The sequence below is a fragment of the Saccopteryx leptura genome, chromosome 2 (genome assembly GCF_036850995.1).
Source record: "Saccopteryx leptura isolate mSacLep1 chromosome 2, mSacLep1_pri_phased_curated, whole genome shotgun sequence".
NCBI classification, from domain to species: domain Eukaryota; kingdom Metazoa; phylum Chordata; class Mammalia; order Chiroptera; family Emballonuridae; genus Saccopteryx; species Saccopteryx leptura.
The window spans coordinates 135262039-135286760 of NC_089504.1; the positions used below are offsets into that span (position 1 = coordinate 135262039).

The window sequence follows — 24722 nt, forward strand, 5'->3', positions numbered from 1 at the left end:
TTCCTCAAAAAATTAAAAATGGAACTGCCTTTTGACCCAGCTCTCTCACTTTTAGGAATATATCCTAAGAATCCCAAAACACTAATTCAAAAGAAATTATGCACCCCCATGTTTATGGCAGCATTGTTTACAATAGCCAGGATCTGGAAAAAGCCCAAATGTCCATCAGTGGATGAGTGGATTAAAAAGCTGTGGCACATATACACAATGGAATACTCCACAGCCATGAAACAAAAGGAAATCTTACCTTTTGTGATGACATGGATGGACCTGGAGATTATTATGCTAAGTGAAATAAGCCAGGCAGAGAAAGACAAATATCATATGATCTTACTTATATGTGGAATCTAATGAACACGGTGAACTGAGGAATGGAATAGAGGCAAAGAGGGTCATGTAGAACAGAGGGACAGCTGCCGGAAGTAGGATGAGAGGACAGGATCAGAGAAGGTGAAGGGGTTAGTGAAATTATATATATATATATATATATGCGCGCGCACACACACACACACACACACACACACACACAGGCCCTGGCCACTTGGCTCAGCAGTAGGATGTCCACCCAGTGTGTGGAAGTCCTGGGTTTGATTCCCCTTCAGGGCACATAGGAGAAGCACCCATCTGCTTCTCCACCCTCCTCCTTTTCTCTCCCTCCCTTCCTCTCCCTCAGCCATTGCTCAGTTGGTTCAAGCAAGATGGCCTTAGGTGCTGAGGATAGCTCCGTGGCCTCTGCCTCAGGCATTTAAAAAATTGGCTCGGGGCCTGACCTGTGGTGGCGCAGTGGATAAAGCGTCGACCTGGAAATGCTGAGGTTGCCGGTTCGAAACCCTGGGCTTGCCTGGTCAAGGCACATATGGGAGTTGATGCTTCCAGCTCCTCCCCCCTTCTCTCTCTCTGTCTCTCTCCCCTCTCTCTCTCTCTCTCTGTCTCTCTCCCCCCCCCCCCCTCTCTCTCTCTGGCTCTCCCTCTCCTCTCTAAAATGAATAAAAAAAAAAAAAAAAAAAAAAAGCTTAAAAAAAAAAAAAAAAAAAAATTGGCTCGGTTGCTGAGCAATGGAGCAATGTCCCAGATGGGCAGAGCATTGCCCCTTTGTGGGCTTGCCGGGTTCAACCTGGTTGGGGCACATGCAGGAGTCTGTCTCTCTGCCTCCCCTCCTCTCACTTAAAAAATAAACATATAAATACAGATAACAGGATAGTAAATTCCAGAGGGAAGCAAGTTACGGTGAGGGAGACAAAAGACAGGTAATTAAGGCATGTTATTTGGGAGTGAAAGTGTTATATTGAGTGGGACACTTGAATCCATGTTAACACAATAAGTTAAATTTTTTAATTTAAAAACAAAAAAGAAAGAAAAAGAAATCGTTTCTAATTAGGAACTATGTCAGGTTGTATATTCCAAAAATGGCCACTGTAGTGTTCCTAGTCCAACATTCTCTTGCTTTCTCCATCAGTAAGCAGAGTCTGTTTTTCCTCCCCTTGAATCTGGGACTAAAATTTGTGACTGTTAGATATTTTGAAGCTAGCTCATAAAAGGCCATAAGGCATCCTCCTATCTCTTTTTCTTTCTTGAAATAACCACATGTGGAATCTGTCCACCATCCTGTGATAAAATTCAAACTAGCCTATGTGGAAGGGAAATATGGGGAAGCCCACCTGCAGAGGAACTGAAGCCTCCCTCCAGCCTCCAGCCAGCATCAGCCACCCTGTGTAAGAGTAAATAAACTCTCAGTCATTCTAGGTCCCAGCCTTCAAGTCTTCCAGCTGAAGTCCCAAAACATCATGGAGCAAAAACAAGCTGTTACTGCTGTGCAGCTTTCAGATTCCAAACCTGCAATTTTCATGAGCAATAAATGCTTGTTTTATACCACTGAGTTTTAGGGTCATTTGTTTTGTAGCCATAGCAACTGGTACAGGACCACTTCTCCATGCAGACAGATAAGGAAGTATGTGCAGACATGGGCAAAATTTTTTTTTTGTATTTTTCCAAAGTGAGAAGGAGGGGGCACACAGACAGACCCACATGTGCCCAACCAGGATCCACCTGGCATGCCCACCACGGGGCGATGCTTGGCTCCTCTAGGGCCTTGTTCCACTGTAATCAGAGCCATTCTAGCACCTGAGGCAGAGGCCATGGAGCCATCTTCAGTGCCCAGACCAACCTTGCTCCAGTGGAGCCTTGGCTGCAGGAGGGGAAGAGAGAGATAGAAAGGAGAGGGAGGGCCCTGGCGGGTTGGCTCAGCGGTGGAGTGTCGACCTGGCGTGCGGGGGACCCGGGTTCGATTCCCGGCCGGGGCACATAGGAGAGGCGCCCATTTGCTTCTCCACCCCCACCCCCTCCTTCCTCTCTGTCTCTCTCTTCCCCTCCTGCAGCCAGGGCTCCATTGGAGCGAAGATGGCCCGGGCGCTGGGGATGGCTCCTTGGCCTCTGCCCCAGGCGCTGGAGTGGCTCTGGTCGCGGCAGAGTGACGCCCCAGAGGGGCAGAGCGTCGCCCCCTGGTGGGCAGAGCGTCGCCCCTGGTGGGCGTGCCGGGTGGATCCCGGTAGGGCACATGCGGGAGTCTGTCTGGCTGTCTCTCCCCGTTTCCAGCTTCGGAAGAATACAAAAAAAAAAAAGAAAGAAAGAAAGAAAGGAGAGGGAGAAGGGTGGAGAAGCAGACGGGAGGTTCTCCTGTGTGCCCTGGCCGGGAATCAAACCTGGGACCTCCACACACCAGGCCGATACTGTACCGCTGAGCCAACCGGCCAGATTCGGCAAATTCTTTTTGATAGATAATTTTATGTCTCTACGGTATGGCTTGTATTTAAAGATTAATTTTAAATAAGCATATGTTGCTAATTTCTTTAAAATGCACAAAGAAATATGACCAGAGGACAAGTTATTAAAAACTGCCTGAACAGGAAATGTTTATATGTCTAGAAATCACTGAAAGGAGTCTCCTTTAGGTCCGGTGAAGCACTGTTTTAGGACTTGGAGTATTATATATACTTGATTTTAGTGGGAAAGCTTTGAGTTTGTCACCTTTAATATGATGTTAGTTCTAAGTTTTTTTGTGGATTATTTATCAAGTTGATAGCATTCTCCTGTATTTCTAATTTGCTGAGAGTTTTTATCATGAATGCATGTTGGGTTTTGTCAGATGCTTTTTCTGCATCTGTTGATATGGTCAATGTTGATTTCAACAGCCTGTTGATGTGATTAGCTTGATTGATTGTTGAAGTTGAACTAACCTTGTGCACCTTGAAAAAAATACTGCCTGGTGTGTTATTCTTTTTATACTTTTTTTGGATTTCATTTGCTGATATTTTGTTGACAGTCTTTGCATCTGTGTTCATGATAAATAATGTTCTGTCATTCTTTTTTCTTGTAATGTCTTTGTCTGGTTTTGTTATTTGGGTAATGCTGTCCTTGTAGAATGAGTTAGGAAGTATTCCTTCTGCTTCTATGATCTGAATTCATATAGCTTTTGACTACTAGAGTTTAATGGAAAAGTAGGTAGGACCTACAGGTGCCCAGAGAGGATGATTAGAGATTTTGTTTGGTATATTTACATTGCGCAGATTTTTTTTTCCCACAGATTTTTCATGTATACAATTATATTCAGTATCACTATCTTGATATTTCTGAAAACTTTAAACTCCATAGTGGTGTTGTTGTTTTTTAATTTGGAGAAATCTAGATATACATTAACAAAACTATCTATATTCAAGTATAGTAATATCTATGAAATACATGATGTGGTGAGTCATTTGCATAGGTCACAGCAATGGAATTTCTGTGTGATAATAGTTTGAATCTGCTGAACTGAGTAAACTAGTGAGAGTGTGATGGGCACTCTTTAAGGCTAAGACAGAGCTCTGCATCTGTACTTCCGTAGCTTTGCACACTTCTGTTCCAGCAGGAGAACCTGCAGAGTAGTCAGAACAGAGACTCTTTATTATGATGATGACTATTTTATTAGTAACCACAGGCAAAGATATCCAGTACTGTGCCATTTTCCATGGGAGGTCCTGTGCGCTCAGTCCAGTTGGGCTCCTGGCTGCCAGGACGAGACCTGCAATAGCTTCTGTGCAGGGCCTCACACCAGGTGGAAGGACAGCTCCCATAACCAGTCACCAAAGGTGCAGTAAAATATTTCAACCAAAAAAAAAAAAAATGGTTAACATTTGGTTTATCACCCAGCATCTAGATTACCTGATCCTTTCATTCCCTTGCATACTGTCATTTGTTTACATAGAAACACAAGAAGAAAAAGAGTTTCAATGCTTTGGATGCATGTGTTCACACTAAAACAGGAGGCAAAAGTGTTCCAATCATTGGCTGCCCTGCCTTGACTGATTGGGTCCTCGGGTGCTGTGCAGTGCACGGAGCCGCTGTCCGGCCTGTGCTGTCACTCTGTGTGCTATGTCGGGGCTTCTCAATTGCACTGTGTACTCATGGATAAAGAAAAGTATCTCCCAAACTTCATTTTTCTTACTTCCTGGGTCCACTGCATTTTATAAAATTGCTTGGTAAAGATTGGTTATGTAAAACATTTTAAGTAACTTTGCTAGATTTTCTCCTGAACTTTACCTATAAATATAGGTGAGAACTGGGAATTTTAAATGGGAATTTAGAGCAAATGATAAAATTTATCCGTTCCCTAGAACTGTTGTTTGCAAAGATCCCCAAAAGGCCGGTACAATAGGTCAATGTTCCTTAGTTGACAAGAAAAGTGAGTAACTAAAATAGAAACAAAAGTCATGTAATTGTTTTTATACCAGCTTCACAAATGTCTCTGACCATGAATTTATGAAATTTCTATCCAAAATGCAACCAGTTCTGCTTTGCAGATTTCCCACAGATTTTAAAAGAAAGGAATTAAAAAATGGTTGCCCATTTCTTGCTTTCTTTGTTTAACATCACTGTATTGTCCCATTTTTTGGAAAAGCCTTTTAGCATTGACATTTTAGCATGCCATACGTAAACTTTCTATCTTAGTGAGAGAAGTACAGGAGTATGGGTTTTTGAATCAGAGTTCCTGTATTAAAACTAAACTCCGTTATTTATGAGATACGTGAACTGGAAAATATGTTCACCTCTTTGAACCACATTTTGCTCATTTGTAGAATAGAGATAAAACTAGTGCCTACTTCACAGAGGATTGAGCTAAGAGTTAAAGGGGTTAGCACATGGAAAGGGCATAGCTTCCAGTGTTAGCCATTGCTGCTGTTGTTTGTTGGTTTCCTATCTATATGGTTTAGCTCAGAATGTTTTGGTTTTACCCACTCTGCATTGAAGCATTTATTAGTTTAAATACCTCTTCACTTTAGAAGCAACTTGCAGCAATTTATTGTTAAAAATCCTGGTGTGTGGAACATGCACATGATGTAATGAGTGTGAAATGTGACAATTCAGTATAAATATTAATATATACATGCCATATAGTCCTGTCTGCTTATCAAAGTTAATCTGAAATCAGTTTGGAGTTTCCTGGGCATAAAAACTACCATTATATTTTATATATAATATTCATAATTTTAATTGATTAGGCACTTTATATTTTTCTTGACTCACAAGAAAACTTGTTTGGTTAGGCAGGATTTGTTGGTACAGTTTCAAATCTATCCCATTTATATGACTTCACTCTGCTAGTTTGTGAGTGCCAATACTCTATGCAGCAGAGCAGAAAACAAAGAAAGTGCTTGCCCATGCTGCCTGCATGTTCACATTCATATGATCAGCATAAGCTAATCATTTTGATTATTTTATGTTTATCTTGCATAGCCTGATCGTTATGATTATTTTATGTTTATCTTGCACCATTCTTTTTTTTTTTTTTAAGTGAGAGATGGGAAGCAGGGAGCCAGAGACAGACTCCCACATGTGCCCTGTCAGGATCCACCTGGCAAGTCCTATACAGGGCGATGCTCAGCCCATCTGGGGCCACTGTTCTGTTGCTCAGCAACTGAGCTATTTTAGTGCCTGAGGCAAGGCCATGGAGCCATCCTCAGTGCCTGCATCCAAATCACTTGACCCATTCAAGGCATATCTGCAGGACAGGAGGAGAGAGAGAAAGAGAGAGGGGGAGGGCGAGGGGGAGGGAGAGGGGTGGGGAAGCAGGTGGTCGTGTCTCCTGTGTGTCCTGCTGGGAATCAAACCTTGGACTTCCACACACTGGGCTGAAGCTCTACTGCTGAGCCAACCATCCAAAGCCTATCTTGCACTATTCTTAAGATTTAAATTTTCACCAAATTAAAATTTTTAACTCACCCAAAATTTGTCTCCTTTACTTCACCTTTTGAGCTTATCTTCAAGTTCTAGATTTTATAATATAAAAAGTAAATGTTGGTTTCTGCTGTAATGGTTGGTAGACACACACTGTATAAAGTTCGGACTTTTGCCTCCTAGTAACAGAAACTAGGAATAGCAATAGTGTAAGCAAATCCAAAGGTGAGCTGTTTAAGGCTATAGTAGTTTGGAAGCTTAGCAAAGTCATAAGGATCCAGGGTCCTTCTGTCTTTATACTTTTTCTATCATCAGTACTAGCCTATATCATTAAGGCTACAGGATGGCAACTGGAGCTCTGCTGAATACATGGAGGGGAAAGGAAGAATGAAAGATGCAAAAGTGGAAAAAATTTAGGAGTGATGTCTGTCCTACTTTTAGGGAGCTCTCTTGGAGTTCCTACCCAAAAACTGCCATTCACACCCCTTGACCTGCTCCTAGCTAGCAAGGAGTCTTAGGGAAAATGGCTTGAGGATGTTCACACTATTCCTGGAACTAAGCTGGAATTTTAATGGTGAGAAAGAAATGAAGAGTGGATATTGGGGAATGCAAGGCTTTGCCATAATCCCTGACGTTTTGGGTCCTCTAGTAGGTGTTTAATGTTGATTATTCTTTGGCATCTTCTATTTGGGCAGGTGCTGTTTCCATTTTTAGGCAATAATAGCCATGTTTAGCTTTCTTAATTGAAAGCACACCTCCCTTACTTGTTTACAAGAAGGAGGAAGGTCAGGATTTTCTTACATTCCTCAATCCAGCTGGGAGGCAGCGATGGATTTTAAGAGGACTGACAGGGTGTTTTCCCACTCAGTAGGATAATTCTGTTTTAAAATGTGCCAAACAGATGGTATTGTGTTGTTATCTTTTTTTTTAAATAAGGCTTCAGTGATCAAGCACACACCATAAAATCCTGAATGACAAGGAAGAGCAACCCTGTTCATTTAAAATGAGAGGTAAAAGGGGAGTCACAGTAACTTTGATTTGATTAAGTGGTGCTTTGTTCCACTGATTCAGTCCTGGATACTGAGGATTTCATAATGGGAGTCAGGTATGCATCACAGCTGGGGCGCAACTCACGCCTGTGAACGTAGCCAGTTCTGTGAGCAGTGGAAATATTAAGATAAGCAAGTAAAGCTTGTCTGAGCTTCAAAGGTGCCACAAAGTGAGAACTGCACCACACACTGGCTTTAGGAATGTTTTCCCTTTTTCTGTATGGACCTAAAAAGAAATAGCCTATTATTTTTATATACAGCCACTGATGTTTACAGATTCTTTAAGACACAATGTATTTAACATGCCAGTTTTGGCCCTGGCTGGTTGGCTCAGTGGTAGAGAGTCAGCCTGGCGTGTGGATATCCCAGGTTTGGTTCCTGATCAGGGCACACAGGAGAAGTACCCATCTGCTTCTCCACCTCTCCCCTCTCTCTTCTCTTCTCTTCTCTCTCTCTCTCTCTCTCTCTCTCTCTTTCCTCCTCCTCCTCCTCCTCCTCCTGTAGCCATGGCTCAGTTGGAGTGAGTTGGCCCTAGGTGCTGAGGATGGTTCCATTGGCCTTGGTTTCAGGCACTAAAAAGAGCTTGGACCTGTGGTGGCGCAGTGGATAAAGCGTCGACCTGAAAATGCTGAGGTTGCCAGTTCGAAACCCTGGGCTTGCCTGGTCAAGGCATATATGGGAGTTGATGCTTCCTGCTCCTTCTCCCTTCTCTCTCTGTCTCTCTCCCCCCTCTCTCTCTCTTTTCTAAAAAAAATGAATAAATAAACAAAAAATAATAATAATTAGAAAAAAAAAGAACTCTCAGAAAAAAAAAAAAGAAGAAGAGCTTGGTTGCTGAGCAACAGAGCAATGCCCCAGATGGGCAGGGTATTGCCCCCTAGTGGGCTTGCCATCTGGATCCTGGTTGGGGTGCATGTGGGAGTCTGTCTCTGCCTCCCCTCTTCTCACTGAATTAAAAAAAAGAAAAGTGCCAATTTTTCTTTTGATTCATTTTAGGGAACAATTTGTGTGTTAATATAACAGAAACTTTCCTGAACCTACCGTTTAGGAAGAGAAGATAATTACGTGTTTCAGTGACTATATCTACAGGGCTTTTGGCATCTTGACAGGTTTTTCTACTAGTGTATGCAATGCAAGAAACCCCTATGTATTTATAGCAAAACAGATATTGTGCCAAGGCCCCCAGCCATAACTGCCGTTCTTATCTGAGACGGCAGTGCAGTAGTGGGGTTTAGTGAATAGGTCTGGAGTCATGCACACCTGGATTTGAATCCTGGCCCTGCCACTTGGGCAAGTTATAATGCCTCTAAGTCTCAGTGGCCTCATTCATAGAGTTTTAAGGGAGTAAAAATGAGATAATACATAGTTGCTGTTTCCCAATGATGCCCTACTCTTATGTAGTTTCCTCCCCTGAGCTTGGGCTGGACTGGTGGGTTATTAAAAGATGGTCGCTTCTCTGTAAATACTCTCTCCCTTTCTTGAAGTGCTTGTGCTTACTCTCATTCTCTCTCGGCTTGCTTGCTCTGGGTGAAGTCAGTTGCCATATTATTAGGAAGCCTTGTGGAGAGGCTCACACAACTCATTTGGAAGTGGATATTTTGAGGCTTGTCAACACCACCAATTGAGCTTGGAAGCAGATTCTTCCCCAGTTGAACTCTGAGTTGACTGCAGCTCAGCCAACAACTTGATTGCAACCCTCAGGGAAGACCATGAGCCAGAGGCACTCAATAAGCAGACCCAGTTTCCTGACCCACAAACACTGAGGTGATAAATATTTGTTTTCTGTTTTAAACACTATGTTTGGGGTGATTTGTTACAAAATAATAGATAACTAATATAATACTTAAGGAGGTTTACTGATGCCTAGGAGGTAGCAAACATCACCAATAAAGAATTAATAACACTGTTGTCTTTTTATCTATCATCTATCTATCTATCTATCTATCTATCTATCTATCTATCTAAGTCAGAAGCAGGCAGACAGACAGACACCTGTATGTGTCCCCACCCAGATTCACCTGACAAGCCCCGATGGGGCGATGCTCTGCACATCTGGAGCTACTGCTCTGTTGCTTGGCAACTGAGCTATTTTAGCGTTTGAGGCAAGGCCATGGAGCCATCCCCAGTGCCCAGAGCCAACTTGCTCAAACCATTCAAGCCATGGCTGTGGAAGAAGAGAAAGAGACAAAGGGGGGAATAAAGAAGCAGATGGTCACTTCTCCCGAGTGCCCTGACCAGGAATCAAACCCAAGACATACACATGCCAGGCCGATGCTTTAGCACTTAACCAACCGACCAGAGCTTAACAATGTTCTCAAAACTGGAAAAGATCAATCTTAATCCAGCTTTACAGGGGATTATTCATCATGCACTGTAAATCAGTTTCAATATATGTGTGCAGAGAGCTCAAGAATTAGTCTTGTGTCCCTGGCTGGTGGCACAGTAGATAGAGCGCTGCCCCAGAGTGCAGAGGTCAATGGTTTGAGCCCATGTCACGAGCTCGAGCCTAGGGTCTCTGGCTCAATCACAAGGTCTCTGATCTCGAGGTCACCAGCTGGATCTCAAAGTCACTGGTTCAAGCCATAGTCAGGGCTTGACTCCAAGGGCACCAGCCCAGTTCAGAGGCTGCTGGCCTGACCCCTGAGGTTGCTGGTTCTAGCCCCAGTCAGGGCACATATGAGAAGCAATCAATGGCACAGCTAAGCAGAACAAGGAGTAGATGCTTCTCTCTTCCCTCCCCCACTTCAAAAAACAAAAAAGAATAAGTGTAGTGGACACTCCCTTGCCTGTTTTTGTAAATCGAAGCTCATAAGGAAAAATAGATCAGTCATTTGAGAACTTTTAAGATAGCGCTGGAAGACAAGAACCCAAGAGGTCATGCTATTCTTTCTTCTACTCCTAAATAAAATAATACTTATATTACTGAAGATCAGAACCAGAGGGGAGATAGGTAGTAATCTGCAGATACCATTCTTAGATGGACACAAAAGGATTGCCAAAATTTTTAAAGGCAAATTGATAAAAATACAACAGTTTGTGTTTGCTATTGGTACAATTTGTTATTTAATAATATTTCTTTGGGATCTCTATGTTAATTTGAAAAAGGCCATCCTACATACTGCAATATTTGCACTAAACAAGATACAAAAAAATAAAATAGAAAACGATTGTTTGTAGTTTGGGAGTATGTAACAAATTGTGTTAAAAACTTTATGTATTTAAGTTAGTTTCTCTTGCCAAAATTATATTTGAAAAATATACCTTATATTTGAGATAAATTCCTGTAATAGAACACTAGAAAGCATGATGTGGAATGTATTAATAAGTAAATACAACCCTTGACTCAGAGCCCTAGAGGTAGGATTTCTGTGCAACTACTATACGAATTCATCTATCTTTACTTGTTCCCCCAAATTTTCCTCAATCTAAATCTTTCTTTTTAAAGTGTTTTGGAATTCTTTAGATTTTCTTTGGAAATCATCTGATTAGATGTAAAGCAGTTGTTACCAGCATTCTTTTCTTTCAAAATTCGTTAATCTTCACATATGGAAGCGTATACTAGAAGGAGTAGCGCCTGCTATCAGGCAAATAAAAGTAAAATTTTCACTCACTGTGACAGTGACTCCTTTCCTGGCCAACTGCTGTTGCTGAACTTGTAATATCGAATAAGACTGTATTCCAAGGTGGTGTGCCTGCACATTAGAGTCTGGAATACATATTGGTTTATCCTGCCCAGATGATTTAGTTAAGAGCAAAAATGAGTATTCCCATTTCCCAGTGGATTCTCTGGTAGTTTGGAATAAAAAGGCAGAACTGCCCAAATATGTAGAATTCATTTTAGATGATTCAAAAGCAGAGAATTCACTTACCCTAAAACATCTTAAAACAAGACCAAAAAACCCCTGATTTTTAAGTCATGGCCAATAGGGTTTAAGACTCTTTATACCCGTTTTTCATTTACTCCAAAAAAGCATCTGTAATTCATCTTGTCTATGCTGGAAGTTACACAACTTCTTTATATGTTGACATTTTTTAACGGTATAGTCAGATAGACTTGAAATATACATTTAAGATCAAAAGTATTCTCAAAAAGAACAGAATATGTGAACTCTGGATTAAAAATCTTCATGGATATGAATGATGACCTATAAATATTCAGATAAAGAGGTTAGATGTATATTTTTTGAAGTTCAAGGTTGAGGCCACTGGCACTGCCCTACCTATATTGAATTTTAGTAAAAGTTATTCTAAACATGTATTTTATGTAACACTATTATCCTGAAGTTGGTTCGAAGTCTCTTTCACCATGATTTACAATTATAGCATAGTTATATTCCCAATGAGGGGATTTCATGTCTGAACTTCAGTTTTATATATAATATATTCCTCTTGCTGTCAAATTTACTTATCTGAAAATATAAAGAAAAGACTATTTTTAAAAAAAAGACTATTTTAAAATAAAAAACTCTTTATGATTAGTGTACCAGTAATAAAATAGATACTCTAGAATCTTCATTAATGTAACCAGTAATGTTACAGGTTAGTTTAAATTTACTAAAGCTGAAATGATGAGAGGCAGAATTTGAGGATATAGGAGAAAAGTAAAGTTATGGTATTTAGAGGGAAAAATGTTTAAATGTTACAATAAAAATAATCACCCCCCGAGAATGATTTGCTCGTTACATAAAATTATTGAGCTCAAGTTTTATTCATCATAAAATTCATACAACACCTCATCCACACGAAAAAGCAGGAAATGCAAGTAAACAAACTACAACCACTGAATAAGACACACCCAGTTTTTAGACCCTAAATTTTCCAGAAAAGGGTACATCTTATACATGGGGAAATACGATAAGTTTTTTTTGTTTTTTGGTTTTTTTTTTTTAATTTTTCTGAAGCTGGAAACGGGGAGAGACAGTCAGACAGACTCCCGCATGCGTCTGACCGGGATCCGTCTGCACGCCCACCAGGGGGCGACGCTCTGCCCACCAGGGGGCGATGCTCTGCCCCTCCGGGGCATCGCTCTGTTGCGACCAGAGCCACTCCAGCGCCTGGGGCAGAGGCCAAGGAGCCATCCCCAGCGCCCAGGCCATCTTTGCTCCAATGGAGCCTCGGCTGCGGGAGGGGAAGAGAGAGACAGAGAGGAAGGAGAGGGGGAGGGGTGGAGAAGCAGACGTGCGCTTCTCCTGTGTGCCCTGGTTGGGAATCGAACCCGGGACTTCTGCACGCCAGGCCGACGCTCTACCACTGAGCCAACCGGCCAGGGCCACGATAAGTTTTTAAATTGATCCATAATCCACTTCCTTTATGTCCATCAAGAGTAGGGTAGTCATATCGTCTCACCCAGAATAATAGCACCTTTCTGGTCGTGGTGCTGGTACTCCAAGGATGTCTTGTCTTTCCATTGTCAAACACTTGGTGAGGCCATAAAGTCTACTGGATACATAGTAGGGTTTCTTGTTTTTTACAGAGACAGCGAGAGAGTCAGAGAGAGGGAGAGATAAGGACAGACAGACAGGAACGGAGAGACATGAGAAGCATCAACCATTAGTTTTTCATTGCGACACCTTAGTTGTTCATTGATTGCTTTTTCATATGTGCCTTGACCGTGGGGCTACAGCAGACCGAGAAACCCCTTGCTTGAGCCAGCGACCTTGGGTCCAAGCTGGTGAATTTTTGCTCAAACCAGATGAGCCCACGCTCAAGCTGGCGACCTCAGGGTCTCAAACCTGGGTCCTCCGCATCCCAGTCCGACGCTCTATCCACTGCGCCACTGCCTGATGGTCAGGCCATAGTAGGGTTTCTTAAGCAAAGATAAACTCAGACTAATACACTTAAATACATTTTTTAAAAGTGTATTTTTTTGAAGAGAGAAGGACATATTGGATTTGTGAAAGTCTTTACCACTCAGAGCATTGCTTTCCACAGCTGTAAAGTGTAGATATTAGACTAAGCAGTCTCAAAAGCCCTTATGTTAAAATTTCATGATTACTTATTATTAAAGGGAACCTAATCTGTGTAGTCTTCTCTCTATATTAACAATTTGTTTTGAGTCTAGAGGCGTTCTCAAGAGAAATTGCTTTGTGGGCATTTTCCGAAGTATGCTTTATACACACATGCATACATGTTCCAAGGTCTAAAAGTCTGACAGACATTACCTATATGTATACCCATTATGGCAGTTCACAGTGCTGCTTACCACAGAAGCTCTGAGAAGTCCTGTGGGAAAGGAACCTTTAAATCCTGCATTTCCCAGACTTAATTGATTAACAAACACCCTTTTTTTTTTTCATTTATTTTAAACAAAACACCTTCTACATAGAAATGGTGTTTTGTATGTTGTGGGAAGCAGCGCTCTGGTCTATAAGGACCTCGGCAATCTGGAAAAATCATTGTTTGTCATTTCCCAGGGTGCTGTAACAAAGTGCCACAAACTAGATGGGTTACAACGACAGAGACTGATTCCCTCACAGTTCTTGAAACTAGAAGCCCACAGTCCAGGGTGGCCGCTGTGCTCTCTGAAGGCTCGCAGCATGGTCTGTTCCGTGCCGCTCTCCAGTTTCTGGTGCTGCTGGCAATTCTTTGCATTCCTTGGTTTACAGAATCATCACTTCAGTCTCTGCCTCTTTCTTCCCCGTGTCTGTGTTTCTGTGTCTCCGTTTATGAGGACACTAGTGATCAGACTGAGAGGCCAACCTAGTCTGTATGAACTCATCCTAAATTACATCTCAACTATATCTGCAAAGACCCTATTTCCAAACAAGTTCACATTCATCATTCTGGAGGTTAGAATTTGGACACATCCTTATGGGGGACACAATTCAACCATTACAGTAATTAGTATATATATCCAAATAACAATGTTAAAAGGGCAACAATTGCAATAAATAAGAGATTGAAGAGTTATGTCATTTCTTATCAAAAGGTAAACAGTCCTCCTTACCCAATATAATAATGTTAACTAGAAAATTTTCCTGCATTAATTACAGTTCCAGATCATCATAACTGACCTTCCTTCGATTCCTATGAAAGAGCCTGTTAATGAATGTGAAAACTAAATCCATAAAACGTATTATTACTAAACTGGTCATATTTGTTTATTAGTCACTTTCTCTCAGTGGCTTTACCAAATATCAATTCTAGTTTTTGAAAAATTATGTTATTTTTCAATCGTAAGTGTAAAATTTCAGTAGGGCAGATTGTAAATGTAACATTGATAAAGTGAAACCTAATATTTTCACATCTCTGGGTGTATCTTGTTGGTTGAAGCCCAAAATATATTGAAATCACACACACACATATGTATGTATATAGAGAAGATGTAGGTGTATATATATAAGATTTTATATATGTTATATATAACATATATGTTCAAAAACAATATTTCAGATTTTCTGGGATATAAACAGTGTTCTTAACAGTCCCATTAAAATAAACCATATTTGTTTGTAATTGATTTTGAATTTTGCTATTTTGATCAGTATAAATTCACAAGCCATCACACCATCTTTTTGTGATGAAGGAATAAAAATTAAGGTCTAGAGATGTCTTGTTTTTCTCTTTCTTCTGCTGTGGCATGAAATACTAATGGGAAGGTAAATCTAACCTAGGGAAATATTAGGGAGTCATGTGTCCCTTTTTTCCTCCTAAGCTTATAAATATTAACTTTTAGCAAGTACTGTGCCTCTAAATTGTTTTCAGCAGGGTACCAGCAAACAGAAGAGATGATAAAAAGGGTGGGGGAAGCTCCAGTGTCTGTCTGAGAGACTTCAGAATGTCCAGGTTTTTTTAGGTATCTGAAAGCACTGGGTAGCAGCTGAAACAACAGAAGACGGAAGGAAAACAAAGCAGTTAGAGCTACATATTAAGAAGAGATTGTAAACCCATACCCAAAAATGTTTGCCACCACTGCTCTGGATATAATACTGTCAACTTGAAGTCACAGAATACAAATCTTTGATTCACTTTGAAATGAAAGCCACAAATACAGAACTAAGCCCCACTTTTTGAGGGGTAAAAAGCATTGAATATTTTGCCAAAATTTTTCTTGCTTCAATAAAGGATAATAAGGTCATGACTAATAAAACAGAAACTGTTGAAATTCAGTAATTCGCCAAGAACATCAGTTTGATGTACTTGTTTCAGAGAGAGGAATTCACCATTTAAGAGAAAGGTCTCAAGTGTTCCCCTCACAGATATGATCTTACCCACCACGCTCAGGAAGAACCCACCAAACTGGAAGTTCAGCACTGTGATGGCCCAGTTTAGCTTCCTCCTCACAGAGTATCAGTGTCACCTTATTCCTTCTTAAAGTGGTGAGCTGCTGTTTATTAAATGGATTCCTGCCATCAGACATTTCTGGAGAGGCATGGTGAGAGAAGTGAAGTGAGCCTCGCAGTGACCCGAACCCCAGACCAGGGTGTCCACCGTACTATCGTCACTGATTCAGGGGTGACTCCTAACACAAGCAAGAGAACAGCACTCAGTATGTGTTAAATAAAAATCTCTTAAGTTTTTGTCCTTATACACATCTTTGCTCTTTTTAAAAATTACAGAATGCATTCACTCTGAATGCATTAATCCAGAATATTATTATTATTATTAGCAACAATCACAGGTTGAATGCTGGTTACACATTGTGAGTTTGTGCTGTATACTCTCAAAAGGAGAAAAGCTTCTCCTTTATATAACACTCATAAATTCTAAGATAGTCAGACTTGTTCTTAATGGATTGTTCTAGGGGGCTTCTAAAAATTTAGATTTATTAGCCAATACATAAAAGTCATGAAACATAATAATAAAACAAAGGCCCAGGAAGCCAACTACAGAATGAATCTATATATCTCATCCTGCCTGACACCACCCTTCACATCAAACTCCACTACAACTGTCCTCATTTGTGAGTGCATGATTCTTTTTGCCTTAAGAATGACAGCCTATAGATATAACTCAGAAGAATATACTTTTGAACTTTGCTTGGTTTTTGTGCTTTATGAAAAAAGGGTATCAGACAATCTGTAGTCTGATCACTTTCTTTTTAAATTCAATTTTATTACAAGTGTTCTCTAGTTTATATTCATCTGAAACATTTGATGGTATGATTATTAATATGGTGGTTAATTTGTGATATATTAAGAATTATTATAAAGTTGTAGTAATTAAGACAGCTTTATATTTTTGTAGGGATAGATGTGGATTGTCTATGGGAACAAAATAGGAAGCCCCAAGGAAAATTTATGCATATATGGAAACCTGAGTTATTACAGAGGTAACATTGCAGGTAGCATACTTTGGCTCAAGCAAGTGCTATAAAATATACTGGCATAAATATACAGAGTTCTGTGTCAAAGGATTTTTATCATAGCAATGACTATACATAGTAGCAGAGGATTAGGAACAATCCAAAAGTCTATTAATGCAATAATTTAAAAGCAAATAATAAAATATCCATTATATGTGTGTTAAATTATAAATATTTAATGAAAAACTATGCAACCATTTAAAAGAAGAAACCAGGGGAAAATGTCCTCTTCTACATTGTAAATATGATTAATTAATTGGTACCCTCACTCTGGAAAACAGTTGGCAATATCTATCACACTTTAAAATATGCAAATCTTATGACTTAGAAATTCTACATATTAGAATCTGTGCAAGAGAAACCCTTGAACATTTGCTGAAAGGAGTATACTCAGGTTATAAATTTCTTTGGTGCTTTAAAAACAAGACAAAATTGCAGTAAATACATTGTAATACAGTCAAGTGATTTCTTAAAAATAAGATAGGGAAAATTTCCCATAGCGACAGAACTGATTGTGTGATTCTTCTCATGGTTACAATGATAAGATATGGACCAGGTGTTTAAAAGAAATGCTTGAAAATTTCCAAAAGTAGATAGAAACCACTGGAAATGAAGTGGAAGTAGGTTTGTTGATATAGTCTTCACTATTACTTGAACTTGGACCAAATACAAAATCATTTTAAAAACTTCAAATATTTAGATTTCAATCTGTTTTACATATATGAAATAAAACTTTTAAAAATTCAACTTTGAGGCCCTGGCCAGTTGGCTCAGTGGTAGAACGTTGGCCTGGCGTGCGGGAGTCCCGGGTTCAATTCCTGGCCAGGGCACACAGGAGAAGCGCCCATCTGCTTCTCCACCCCTCCCCTTCTCCTTCCTCTTTGTTTCTCTCTTCCTCTCCCGCAGCCGGGGCTCCATTGGAGCAAAGTTGGCCCAGGTGCTGGGGGTGGCTCTATGGCCTCTGCCTCAGGTGCTAGAATAGCTCTGGTTGCAACAGAGCAGCGCCCCAGATGGGCAGAGCATCACCCCCTAGTGGGCATGCCAGTGGATGCAAGTCCGGAGCATGCGGGAGTCTGTCTGTCTGCCTCCCCAATTCCAACTTCAAAAAAATACAAAAAAAAAAATTCAACTTTGATCCCTACATATCTTTTAGATTAGGTTAAGCATGTTTCATTGTAGAGATTAAAAAGTACATCTATCATTTCATAGTAGATTGCTTTACTTTATTAGGCTTAAACATTAATTGATTCATTCAGTCTCAGAAAATATTTGATGAGTGTCTAACCTGTGCCAGACTGTCTTCTGCATGCTGACATACATTAGTCAGCAAGACAGACAGATCTCTGCTCACCTGGGGTTTACATGCAGTGAACTGCCTTGTTTAATAGGAACTTATAAGCAGAAGGTACATATTCACCAAAAGGTATCATTTGAAAGAAGAAGGGAAAAAAATTAGGAAAAAGGATAAGGTGAATTCCTATTTCTGTACATATATTAAAATCCCAAAACATTATAATTTAAGGGAATCTTAGTAGTGTTCAATCTTTTTACATGAGCATTTTGCTAAATATAATGCATTCTTTTTATTCTTAGGATACTTCAAAATCTTGATCTTACAATTTTCAGTCATTTTGAATATCAGTGGGTTATAGAAATGTAATTTAGTGCAGAATTCTTGTTTGGATTTGTCTTTTTTTTATTTCATGTTGGTGGATATTTGTGCGAAGAATATATCAACTTTTACATATATATCACAGGTTTATATTGTGAAATGAGATTTATTTGGCTTTCTGTTGAGTTCCTTCATTTTTCTGTAACAACACACATTGTCTTGTCACTGGTAATTTTTACACCATGGGCAAATTTTTTAGGGCAGAAGAGTTAGAAACTTTTTTTGATCTATTCAGTAATCCTTACCATCCTAAAAGTTCTTTATTATATTTGACTCATTATTAAACCTCTTGTTTACTATATTAATTTGTTTTTGAAACATTTATAAATTCTAGTAAAAAAATCTCTAAGCAGGAAGATCAAGTCAAATAAGTTTCAACAATCTCAAATATTTCTTAAAGTATACATTTCTCAGAACTTTTTCTGATTTCAGAAAATGGCTTATTTCCTTCCTTATCCTTTGTCCCTAAACCCTTTGCATGATATAATTGTGCTAATTTTCTGCATTGTATATTTCTTTTATTTTTTACATGTTTTATTTATATGATCTTATGAACTTATGGATGTTTGATCTGTATATTTATTAAGAACTGCCATTTTACTCTATTTTATATGTTTTTAAGTCACTCTGATTATATTTACGGTGTTTCTTCAATAACTGAAAATAACATCAGTGGTAAAATTATAATAATTATCATCTCATCTTAGAGAATTGCCCAGAAATAGTGACTACATTATCTCTGAATTTAAACACTATTTGATTTTCTAAATCATTATCTGGAAAGGTGTTTTGAGTAAGTTTCAGTGACATAATATTCTTTATCCCTCAACTAAGTGTATTTTTGTTGTTGTTTCTTTCTCTTTTAAAAAAAATTGACAGCTTGATCAAGTCATCCACCAAAGAAGCCTGTCCAGTTTGGAGCTGTTCTTGTCCTGTGCTCAGAAACAGTTAAGTGCTTTATTAGCAACGGAACCAGTTAACATTGAATAGAGAACGTGACAAGCTAACCCCCACTGGCAATGGATAAATCATTAGGCCTCTAAAATACATGCTGTGAATTATAAAGATGGTTTTGTTTTCTTTCCAAACCTTGAATAATTGATTTCCACTTCAAGGATAAACCAAAACAATATTTAGAACTATGAAAGATCTAATTTATTTTCTTTTGTTTTCTCCTTTACATTTCCTATTATTTTATGTAGTATTAGTTGTAGCAGTAGCAGCAGCTACAACAGAAAGTATGATGTGAGTCAAGAGCCACTGAAAATTGCCACGTTACCAGAAAGTTAATTAAGGTAAACTCGATAGCTTCTGGTGGCCTGTTATATGGTAGTTGGCAAAAGTAGTAAATATCTTTACTTATCACTTGATAATGACTCTTGATAAGATTCTAGAATGTAATCACCTATTTAATTGATTTTGAAGATAAAAACAGCATGGATTTCAACATCTTCTGATATTATCGCACTTCTTCTCTGTAGTGGGATCTATTTTCATTGGTAACAACTGAAAACACTAAAGATTATTATTCTTTGACCTGATGTACCACTTAAAGGGGTATGTTTGTGATTGTGTTTTTCTTGTTTCTGTTCTTCGAAGTCATTATGAATCAATAGTCATTTTTTTAATGAACGTCATACCATGAACTTAATCTCTAGAAAGGGAATGTAACATAATCATTTATATGAAGTCAGGTTCATATAAGCTATACAAAAAATTTTCCCAGACTTTCAGAATGTACTTAATTCATGAGCAGTGTGCCTCAATGCAAAATCTTGAGCTTTATTAACATCAAAACTAAATGTTGTCATTAAAATTATGCAAACATTTTGTCTTGTTTTCTGAAATGCTTCTACCTTCATGGGCTTTGTACTTTTCTGGGATTTACCAATGTAATAAAAAGAGCTTCTTAAACTAATTTGGGGTTTTTAAATTTTTTTTTAAAGATAATACTTTTAAAAAGTTTTCACAAATTTAAATAAATTAAAAGCAAGCAGGCCACTGACTTGAAATGCAGCACAGAGAAACGGGGGGGGGGGGGCTTTTCATTTTGGAATAAAAGAATAACACAATGTTATGGTTATATTTAAAATCACTTGTCCCTTGATCATCAAGTTTGAAATGATAGGCCATGTTATAATTCACTCAGATACAATTTATATGAAAATGAAGGATTAATGGTCATAAACTGAGATCTAAAAAACTAAGATCCAGAGATAATGGAAATAGCAAGAGTTGTAATAGTCTACACCTCCTTTTTATCCCTACCAACACAGGAATATATTTTTCTTCTTCCATTTAGGGTTCCAACTTTGCTGTTGATATACACTAATTGTTGTCTGAAGTAATTTGGAACAAATGAATACCAATGAGTCTATGAGTGTTTGCAGAACACCCACCACGCGCAATTACAAACTCTTGGATTGCTATAGTGCTTTTTTTTCCCTCACAGAGCTGTTCTTAAAGATAACTAAATATAATCATCTGGGCTTAGAATTGATTGCTTGAATACATTAATTATTCCAAACTGAATTAGCTAATGTTTCAATGATGTTCAAGTTATAAATTTCCACATTCAGAACTGTATTCTGATTTTTCTCTTGTTATCAAAAGAACATTGATCATCTCAGGTGGTATTCATGAGAGAAACTGATGGTTAATATCTTGCTGTGACCAAAGGTAAGAGCTTTTCCCTGTAATGTGAGCACAGCCTCAAAGAGAAGTAGTCAAATGTTTGTTTCTAAAACTTTCTTTGCCTATTGTTTAATTTTCTTAACTATTTATGTAGCATTTCCTACCTTTATGTTTAGGTGAATAAGGCACCATCTTGAAAGGCTGAGAATAAGAGAGCCACTATCAAATTGTGATTCATTTTTAGTAGCATGCTTAAGGATTCATTAATAGGAAAGCTCTTTGGCCCTGGCCAGTTGGCTCAGTGGTAGAGCATTGGCCCAGTGTGTGGAAGTCCCAGGTTCAATTTTCAGCCAGGGCACACAGGAGAAGCATCCATCTGCTTCTCCACCCTTCCTCCTCTCCTTTCTCTTTCTCTCTCTCTTCCCTTCTCGCAGCCACGGCTCCATTGGAGCAAAGTTGGCCCAGGCGCTGAGGATGGATCCATGGCTTCCACCTCAGGCGCTAGAATGGCTCCGGTTGCAATAGAGCAACAGCCCAGATGGGCAGAGTATCACCCCCTGGTGGGCATGCCAGGTGGATCCCAGTAGAGTGCATGCAAGAGTCTGTCTCTCTGCCTCCCTGCTTCTCACTTCAGGAAAATACAAAAAAAAAGCTCTTTTTCTCACCAAATAATGAATATATGCTTTTGCCAAGTATTTTTATTTGTTGTCTCAATAACCTTGCAAATTTAAAATAGTCCTGTGAAGTAGATGATACGTTAGCACTTATGAGTGGAGAGGATTAGATGTTTAGTTGCCCATGAAGACTTAGTAGAGTTGGGATTCAACCCTAGAGTTTTCAGCACTGTTTTACTCTTTCTAGTACTCTGAAAATACCTTACTATCTCTCCATGAGAAAATATGTGGAAGTTCCTATGCCATATAGTTTTATCTTTTAAGAAGAAGACTAACCCCCCTTGTAAACATAGTTGGAATTCTAGGTCTGCCACATTCTAATTGAGGAACATTGGACAAATTGCCTAACCAATTTGAGTTTCAGTTTTTTTTCATTTGTGAGGTGGAAATAATGATTTTATAGGCTTTTTGTGAAAATTAAATTAAGCCTTTAAAATGCCCCACATAGCAGACCTCACTGGTGTGGTCGCCAATTCACAGTCATTCTCCTTTGGGAACTGCCCACAAAATACAGGTGTGGTTGCCCACAAACAACCAGCTAAACAGTATAACTCTGCCCCTCTGACCTTGACTGACTAACCCACGGATGAAGATCTGATCTCCTATCATATGATGAGACACTTAACTAATTTTCCCTAGGGAGTCAGACACAAACTCTACTTCTGAGGTTTGAAGTCTCCTGATCCCTGTCTTTCCTGAGTCTTGAATTCTATGAGATAACCAAATATTCTTCTAATAATCCAGCACCACTTACTTTTTCTCCTTAAGCTAGCCAGAACCAATTCCTATTACATGCAACCAAAAAATATTAACCAAGGCAATGCAGCTCAGAGCCCAGCACGTAATCCCTGGATACTCTGCACTTGTAAGTTCTTCATTTCCTCCGCCATACTAATCCACATCCAAGATGGGAACACTGTGATTTATTTTAGGGAATGTTAAAAATATCACTGAACCAAAGCCCCTATTGTCTAGCAAAGCCAAGTAAATCACAGATACCTAAAACTATGAACAAACAGGGCCCTATTTAGAAGTTCTCTGTCACTCAGAATCTGGAGTAGAGGTTTAAACTCAGCTCTGCTAACTGCTGATTCATGTTCCAGTTCAAAGGAGGCTTGCTCAAGATTGCTTTGAAATCAAAACCAGAGCAAGTTCCCTGTGATTGGTGTTATTCTGCACTGAGTCAGGTATCTATAATTACAGCTTTATTTTTGTCTGACAGTTAAACTGAATGGAATCAGGAAACACTATGCTTTAAATAACAATACAAAGAAAAGGATTATTCATTCATTGAATTATAAAGGTATTCTTTGCATAATAAATCCTGAATTTTAAAATAAGGAAAGAAAGAAAAAGCCCTATATAAGAAACTGGGAAACATAAAACTGCAAGAGAAACAGGAAAGTTGGATCAAAGCACTCAGCCCTTGGTCTTCTGTTTACATACCAGTTACACACTCCACTGTGTTCCCAGAGACTCTGCTGAAGGAGCCGAAAGCCAACGTGTCCTGAATCCACGGGCCACTAACCTGTAGCATCGCCGCCGGCATCATAGTAAGTGGGCAGAAACAATATAGGAGAGCTAACGGCTATGACTGACTTCAGAATTTTTTTTAATTCAGGCAAAACAAAAACTGCTCCCTTTATTTAATTGAAAAACAAACACATTTCATACATCCAAGCTGCCGTAATGCAGGGACTACTCGGGCATCAATCATTGGTGTATATATTGATATAAATAGAAGGAAAACAGTTGGGTTTCTTTGCCTTTGTCTAGTTTTGGTTTTGTTTTCACTGAAGCATCCATTCTCAACAAGTTGATCCCTCTTTAGTCCACCTCCCCCTACCCTAGGCTTACGTACAAGGTCTTTTTCTATGGTGTACTTATAGAATTAAATAATATTTTGTGTTCATTGTCTTTTATAATGAACCATTTGTGTTCTTACTTGTTTATCTCTTCCTGAAGGAAGAGCCCACATCTGTTTTGTTTATTTATCCTAAAGGCAGTTTATTGTGCCTAACCTGTCCTGTGGACTTAGTATATAATTGTGAGTTTGTAAATAATTGAATTAATCAATCAATCATTGCACCTGTAATATACTTCAACTAATCTCCAGCTAATAGATTCTGACTGCTAATTTAAAAACTTAGCTAAAACTGCTATGTTTCTAAATGAGGTCCTATAGGAACTCAATTAAACAGTATTCTCATAAAAGAACTCTCGTAAAACAGTGACCAGCCTTCCATGAATCAACAAAACTTGTGAACACTGAAATTAATTCCACATTTCCGAAAGCAACTAGAATAACTAAATCATAGCTACTAGAATGCTCCTAAATGGGTAGAAATATGCTACCCAAATTTAGAAGATCCTCCATATGGAAGTATAGAAGAGCATATGGGAAATTTATCTGAAATAATTTCTTAGATGCCGAGAGGGGCCTGGCCATCAGAGTGAGAGACAGCATCCCACTGCGTGGGCTGCAGTGTGTGTGTTACATTCACTAGTCCTGGTTCATCCGGTTGTAGTTACAACAAGGAGGGAAGAAGGCAGCTTGGAAAAGAGATTTCACGCATAGGGTTTTGTGATCAGGTGTGGGAGATCCAGTGGGTTGGGGAGGAGAGGTGCTTGGGAAGGCATCAGATCAGTGCATGTGCAGAGCAGTGTGCTGTGGGTCCTGGTGGTAAAGGGCGCCAAGAACATCTGATAGTCTTTTTAAATGCACCTCTGTCTCCCACTTGTGATATAAACAGTTATTGTATTTTTGAAATACACTCAGAAATCAAGAAACAGACTAAATCAAAAGGTAGGAAAACTTGACTCAGGCCTGGCAAACATTCAGTTCTCAGAAGTCTGGGAGCTGATTTCAAAAGGAAAAACTGAAGCCACAGAATGTACTAATCACTGACTTCAACACAGCTCTGATACTGAGACAGAGGATCGAAAATTCCTTGTGGCAAGATGTGTATGAAATGATGGCTTTGGAGCTCTTGCTATTCTATGTAGGTATTCTTTTCTGAAAATATTAGTAGCCTCTGCACACCATGCAAAGTACAACTTTTATAAAATGTATTGTTTCTCTAACATTCTTTATCTTTCTGTCTGCTTTCCATCACTTCCAAAATGTAAATGTTTCATTTAAACTAGAAATTTTAAACAGTGGTTCAGTGTAAAATTTT

At 39.1% G+C, this 24722-nt stretch overlaps 1 protein-coding gene across 3 annotated transcripts in view; it reads left to right on the forward strand.

The window, feature by feature from the left end:
• The window catches only part of CCDC91 (coiled-coil domain containing 91), a 380006-nt gene extending 359853 nt beyond the window's left edge, over window positions 1–20153 (forward strand). For all 3 annotated transcript variants that reach the window (XM_066368875.1, XM_066368874.1, XM_066368876.1), the window contains one exon: window positions 19115–20153. In XM_066368875.1, the coding sequence (XP_066224972.1) occupies window positions 19115–19225 (111 nt within the window). In that variant the 3' untranslated portion in view covers window positions 19226–20153. The remainder of the gene's footprint in view (window positions 1–19114) is intronic.
• The last annotated feature ends 4569 nt before the right edge of the window (window positions 20154–24722 follow it).